The sequence below is a fragment of the Salvelinus sp. IW2-2015 genome, linkage group LG1, assembly GCF_002910315.2.
Source record: "Salvelinus sp. IW2-2015 linkage group LG1, ASM291031v2, whole genome shotgun sequence".
NCBI lineage: Eukaryota > Metazoa > Chordata > Actinopteri > Salmoniformes > Salmonidae > Salvelinus > Salvelinus sp. IW2-2015.
Genome location: NC_036838.1, coordinates 19,388,625 through 19,395,677, shown reverse-complemented (window position 1 = coordinate 19,395,677; position 7,053 = coordinate 19,388,625). Strand labels below are relative to the sequence as shown.

The 7,053-nt window shown below is 43.2% G+C and overlaps 1 protein-coding gene across 2 annotated transcripts in view; it reads left to right on the top strand.

Moving 5' to 3' along the window:
- LOC111962144 (carbohydrate sulfotransferase 11-like) overlaps window positions 1-6,234 on the top strand; it is a 33,304-nt gene extending 27,070 nt beyond the window's left edge. For both annotated transcript variants that reach the window (XM_023985006.2, XM_023985013.2), the window contains exon 3: window positions 3,178-6,234. In XM_023985006.2, coding sequence (XP_023840774.1) covers window positions 3,178-4,026 — 849 coding nt within the window. In that variant the 3' untranslated portion in view covers window positions 4,027-6,234. The remainder of the gene's footprint in view (window positions 1-3,177) is intronic.
- Window positions 6,235-7,053: the final 819 nt, after the last annotated feature.

The following is a 7,053-nucleotide window of genomic DNA, read 5'->3' as shown; positions in this document are numbered from 1 at the left end:
AATTATTTGGACAGGAATTTTTCTGATTTTTGCAATGTTACGTAGATGAAAAAAAAGCTGTCTTGAAAGAGTCTTGATATGTTCCGTCAAAATAAGAGATCAGGGTCCCAGAGTAACGCTGAGGTCCTTTCACAGTTTTATTGAGACGACTGTACAACCACAAGATTAATTGTCAGATTCAACAGAAGATCTCTCTAAACCAGAACATGTGTCCCAGAAAAAAGAAGAGAAGGAAAGAACCATAGAATAAAGGGAAGGTTCTGTACTGCTATCACTCTGTGTATCCAAGACCAAGAAAACATATCCCTAATGAACAATAGAGCACCAGCATGTTGTGCAGCAGCGGCGTGACTCTCTCTACTGCCGACACCAGCATGACTGCACACACTTTATCGGTGTCAATCGTGTGTTTCTCTACTCCGACATTTAAAACCCTCTAGAGTCTAAGCCCAGTCTAAGCCCTGTCTATTTTAAGACCACTTAAAGTATCAAAAAAAAAAATATTGAAAAAATTATTAGATTAAACATTGAATTTGTCTTTATTGCTATTAGCAATAGAAATGCATTGAATAACAGATTCACTACAGGGAACAACAGATAGTCCCCCAAAAATCTAAAGGAAGTTTGTTCTGAAGTGTCTGTCCTACAGTATATCTGAGAGATATAAGAAGATCAGGAACCTTTATTTTTTTTTATTGTTTGGCAAATGTATGTGTTTTAGAAACATTACAACCTACTCTTTCCGCTAGGTTATGAAATCAAAATGACTTACCTGCATGAAAGATGATTTGAAAAAGTAATCCACTTTGTCGATTACCAACACTGCACTTCAGTCTCTTCATTCACGAGGCAATTGATAATATTGTCGCCCATCAGACTATTATCAATTTAATATTGTATTTAAGCTACATCTATTATTATAAGCCAGATGTGAAATTAGTTTTGATATAGTTTTGGTTTAGTTTTGATGGGCCATTGTAGATGGCATGACTTTGAAATAGGCAATTAAAATCTTTAATTCATATGACCTCAAAATTATGATTGCTGAGTTTTTAGTAAGTTATCTATGATTAATCGCTCATCTATGTGGGGTTCTATGTTCCTGAAAATCAATGAGAAGATGGGAGAGGCGGGACTTGCAGCGCGTCATGTGGGTCAAATAGAACCAAGTTGTATTTTAGCGCTTGGCTATGCAGACGCTCGTGAGCGGTGTGGGTGAAATKATTGAATAATATGTATGTGTAAATGTATTTTGCAACACTTGCACACACAACGTGGCCGGTGTGGTTTGYGTGTTAGGTTTACGAGGAACCCATTGAATCYACTTGAGGTCAGTCGTAGCCGACAAGGTAAGAGTATGTACCATAAAAATACATATTGCTCCACTAATTCCACTCAAGATTGTCATATAAGATAGTCTTTACACTGTTATTGATAATGAATGACATTACCTGGTGCCAAAAGATAAAGTAATAGTTTTACTTGATGTTTTACTTGATAACTTCTGCTTGACAAAATAGTGTTTTATAGAAAGATATAACTTCCCAGCTACACAATGAGTGAAGGCTCAGAGGTGGCATCATTGTAGCCTGCTTGAGTGTGTCCTTGAGCTTTCAGTGTAAACAGTGTCTTCTCAAACCAGCTCAGAGGACCACATATGCCACCAGACGCAAAGACAAACTGAGAGCCTCTGCATTTGGCCGAGTAAATGGAAGGAGTAAATACAGGTTTTGTACAGGAAGGAAGCCAAGTTGAACTGGTGGACCAGTAGTGTTGGTATTGACGGTTCTGTCGATGGGAGAGATTTACAGTAAMTATAATTATGACATCCAGCTACAGTGTGTGTGTACGTGGGAGACAAATGGGTCATTAAAACTCAACTGTCAAAACTCAACTATCAAGTCTTAAGTTTGACAAACAATAAGATCATTTAGAGAAGATGTCATTCAGAGTCMTTCAGCACGAACATTCTCTTGTCTCGGTTGCAGATTCCCTAATGCRCACATTTTCATCTGATTTTCTACCTCGCCGCATACCCTCAATTTTCTGGAGATTAGCTCCATTCTTGGACAGATTATGCCTATTCTGGTTAATCTCCCAGACATTTATACTATTACATAAGCACGTAGCTAACTCCTTTTCAGAATGAATTTTCTGTGCGGGTAAGAACAAGGTGTAGAATGAATTCTATGAAGTGACGTTGGAATGCGAGGAGCGTTTCTGCCCTTGCAAGTAACTTCCTAATGTCAATAGACTGAGGAGGTCCAGGCCTTACTTTTCAAAGGGTGTTTTTTTCCTCATATTCGGGTTGAAAATGGCCCCATACAGAAACAACCCCTAGCCCCTATAAGGCACTTGTGTAAATCTGAAAGGATTGGATGGGTATAAGTAATATGTAAAAAATTCCATCCATCTCTCTGATTGAGGGGTTGGGTTAAATGCAGAAGACACATTTTGGTTGAATGCATTCAGTTGTGCAACTGACTAGGTGTCCYCCTTTCCCCTTCATTTTTACATTTGACATTTTAGTCATTTAGCATACACTCTTATCCAGAGTGACTTACAGTTAGTGCRTTCATCTTAAGATATGTAGGTGAGACAACCACATGTCATAGTAAGTACATTTCTCCTCAATAAACTATCTGCAAAGCCAGTGCTACTAAGAAAATACAAGTGCAAGTTGTTAGTTCGAGAAAGGCAAGGGTGTTATTATACATTTGTTGATTAATCAAGATACGGGTAAGGTGGCGCTACAACAACATTGCTTATACCTAACCAATTATTTTGGATGTACTTGAAGTGTGTTTGGGCTAGGGGTTGTTGTGGGCCCAGAACCCTTCGTAGATTGTCCAGCTTTGTGTCCAGCCTCTTTAAATAGATTTTTTTTCGTATTGTGTAGACCAGTTTCTTGCCTCCCATTCTGCAATCTGTGTTGAAAGTGTTGAAGTGTTGAAACTTCCTGCGTTAACCTGTTGAAATATGCCAATGTGTTCAGTAACATGGATATAAAGTATCCCCCAGCCATAACCACTGGCCATCTCACTTTCTACTCACCTCAAGAAAACAAACTGTGATCAAACAACACGAGACATCTACCAGAACTTCAGACAAATTCAAGCTGTTTTTTATGTCACTACCTGGAATACTCACTGAATCCTCTCCTCTCTTCTCCTGTAGCTGGAGCAGTCGGCAGTGCAGGTGACCCACCAGGGTCGGCGGGAGCTGCTGGAAGACGCCTGCCACTCGTACACGCGCAAGCGCCGCGTCCTCATCCCCGAGGACCTCAAGCACATCATTGTGGACGACCAGCATGGCCTGCTCTACTGCTACGTGCCCAAGGTGGCCTGCACCAACTGGAAACGAGTTCTCATGGTCCTGACAGGCGCCGCTGGCCCCCACCGCGACCCCCTCGCCATTCCCGCCAACGAGGCCCACGTGCCGGGCAACTTACGCACCCTCTCTGAGTACTCCACCTCCCAGATCAACCAGCGGCTGCGCTCCTACCTGAAGTTTGTGTTTGTGCGCGAGCCCTTTGAGCGGCTCGTCTCGGCCTACCGCAACAAGTTCACACGCAGCTACAACACAGCTTTCCACAAGCGCTACGGCACCAAGATCATCCGCCAGCATCGGCCTGACCCGCAGGCCGAGGCGCTGGAGCGGGGCGACGACGTCTCCTTTGAGGAATTTGTGTACTACCTGGTGGACCCGGCCACGCAGCGTGAGGAGCCCTTCAACGAGCACTGGGAGCGGGTGCACTCGCTGTGCCACCCCTGCCTCATCCACTATGATGTGGTGGGCAAGTACGAGACGCTGGAGCAGGACTCCCGCTACGTGCTACAGCTGGCCGGGGTGAAGGGCCAGGTGACCTTCCCCACCTCAGCCAAGAGCAGCAGGACTACGGGAGACATGGCCGCCCAGTTCTTCCACAGCATCAGCCCCTTCTACCAGAAGAAGCTGTACAACCTATACCACATGGACTTCCTGCTGTTCAACTACTCCACGCCGGAGTACCTGAAGTTTCGATGAAGTAACTTTTCGTAGGAGTAGGCTTTGTTTGAACCGTCTGTCATAAGGACTGGGTAATGCAGTTGTAAGCATGACGTCGTGCCCAGTCCCCACTAGCTTATTGCTTGTGTCATGGCAGCTTGAAGTAGTCAAATATCAGACAGCTGATATCAGCTGTTTGTATGGCTTTTAGCAGCTGTTGCTTATAACAACATTTGTATAACCTATGACAGGGGGCTCAAGATAATTGTTACAGACAATTTGAACATGGATCCCGGGACTCTCCAACGCACAATAATGCTTGTTACTGAGAGAACTAACCTGGTGAACTCTAAGCAACTAACTAAAGATATCTTTCATATCAAAGGTAAGAGTGGCTTTAAGATGAGACGTCCTCACAACCGGGAATGGACACTTTCTCAAGATGGGGAAGTTGACTAAACTTGGCAAATTATTTTGTACTGTAACAATGAGCCACTGGAGATTGAACTGTTGCCTTTGTATGTGTAAAATGCACCTACGGTATAGTGCACATTAACTCAAAATGACCAAACTCTATGACACCACCAACAAACTTCGTTTTTTTCTTTCAAAGTTTCTATTGTCACCAACAATGTTCCATTCTACAGTCAGACTAAGAGGAACACAAGCTGTCTGAAAGTGATATTTATCTCACAGGGGTGCTGAAAGTCTTCATATTAGTGCCTTTGAGTGTGGGCCTTATGACATCCTTTGGAAATGTGACTGACATCAGCGTGTTCTTTGTACTGTAGAGAGTGTCTCTGGTGTGTACAGAGCACGACATTAACCATCATTAGACCGTTTATTTATTGTGATATTTGCGTCTCAATGTCAACAAACTGCGGTTAGATCACACTGAGACATTTGGAATATCTACCATAACTTCAGCCATATTCAAATCAACACATAAACACAGCTGTTTTTGTGTGTCCCTGTCTGGAATGCTGTTGTACCAGTCGACATAAAGGATAAGTATCCAGCTGTGCAATATGTGGAATTTACTGTGTGAATGTTTGACATATTGAGGTAAAATCACGCTGTTTTATAGTTGTTCTGAAAGAAAGTATGGAGAGAGAGAGCACTTTTACTGCACTCAAATCCGAGTTGTGTCCAATGTTATGAAAGATGAACTGTCATGATAGGCATTATTATTACCAGTCTTCGTGTCTATACTCTTAACATTGTGCTAGTATCAACAGTGACACTCCTGGAGGCTTGGAGCACCGCACCGACTGTACGATTTTAGCCATCTTATGCTACGATTTTGCCGTCCYAGACAAAATGTCCACGTCGTAGGCAAATTCTTAGGTCGTAAATGATTTGTCGGACGTCTTGGCTCGTTCAGTATGACAGGGCCTAGGTCTGCCGATTTAAGTACCACTACGTGCGGTCGTAGGCTCCGTCAAGTTCTGTCAGTGTCCAATTTTTTGGGCCTTCATCGTGTAGTGTGGCTGGTGTTACGAGCCGATCCCGGTGGCTGACCAATAGGAACACGGCCAATGACGCCATGCTGGCGTGCCCATACTGCCCTCGTTCCCAGCTATAAACAGGTCCATACCCTTTTTCTTTTCTTTTTCTTGGGTTTCTCGAGACAAAACACCGCCAACATCACAGCAACAGCTTGTTGTTCTTTTGACGCCATGCTTGACACGCCCAGTTGATGTAGGCTACATTGCAGTTGACATAGCCTCGCAAGCCAATCACAAAATGTGATGACAGAACTGAAGCAAATCTATAATCTGGCCAGGTTGATATCAAGATTTTAATTTGGTCACATCACACAGTGTGACATGTAATAATCGTAAAAGACTGAATCCAAAGTACGGTGTGGCATTACATTTGTTGGCAGTGGGTAGTTTAACAAAACCAAAGTGTGGACTCCTTGTCTATAAACTGCTTTCAAGGTAAAGAAACATCTAAATATGTAATTTCACCAAAATTTTCATTTAAAGGAGACATAAAATTGCATTCTAATGGTGCAGCCCTCTTATTGGTCAACAAAAGACGGACTGGCTCTTGTTGTCAAATTGATTGGGTTCAGCAAATCTCTTGTTGTCAGTTCAACAACAGCTCCAGACAATTTGATAACAATAGACTTTAAGTTGTTGAATTGTTTCATGTCCATTGAACAAAAATATCAACGCAACTTGTAAAGTGTTGGTCCCATATGTCATGAGTTGAAATAAAAGATCCCAAATTTTGTGCACACATTTGTTTACATCCCTGTAAGTGAGCATTTCTTCTTTGCCAAGATAAGCCATCCATCTGACAGGTGTGGCATATCAAGAAGCTGATTAAATAGCATGATCATTACACAGGTGCACCTTGTGATGGGGACAATAAAAGGCCACTAAAATGTTCAGTTTTGTCACACAACACAATGCCACAGATGTCTCAAGTTTTGAGGGAGTGTGCAATTGACATGTTGACTGCAGGAATGTCCACCAGAGCTGTTGCCATATCATTTAATGTTAATTTCTCTACCATAAGCCACCTCTAACGTCATTTTAGAGAATTTGGCAGTATGTCCAATCGGCCTCACAACTGCAGACCACGTGTAACCACGCCAGCACAGGACCTCCACATCCGGCTTCTTCACCTGCAGGATCGTCTGAGACCACCCAGACAGCTGATGAAACTGTGGGTTTGCACAACCAAAGAATTTCTGAACAAACTCAGGAAAGCTCATCTGCTTGCTCGTCATCCTCACTAGGGTCTTGACCTGACTGCAGTTCAACGTCGTAACTGACTTCAGTGTGCAAATGATCACCTTCGATGGCCACTGGCATGCTGGAGAAGTGTGCTCTTCACGGATGAATCCCGGTCGTCGTGTGGGCGAGCAGTTTGGTAATGTCAACGTTGTGAACATAGTGCCCCATGGTGGCGGTGGGGTTATGGTATGGGCAGGCATAAGCTACGGACAACGAACACAATTGCATTTGATCTATGGCAATTTGAATGCCCCAAAATACCGTGACGAGATCCTGAGGCCCACTGTTGTACCATTCAGCCGCCGCCATTACCTCA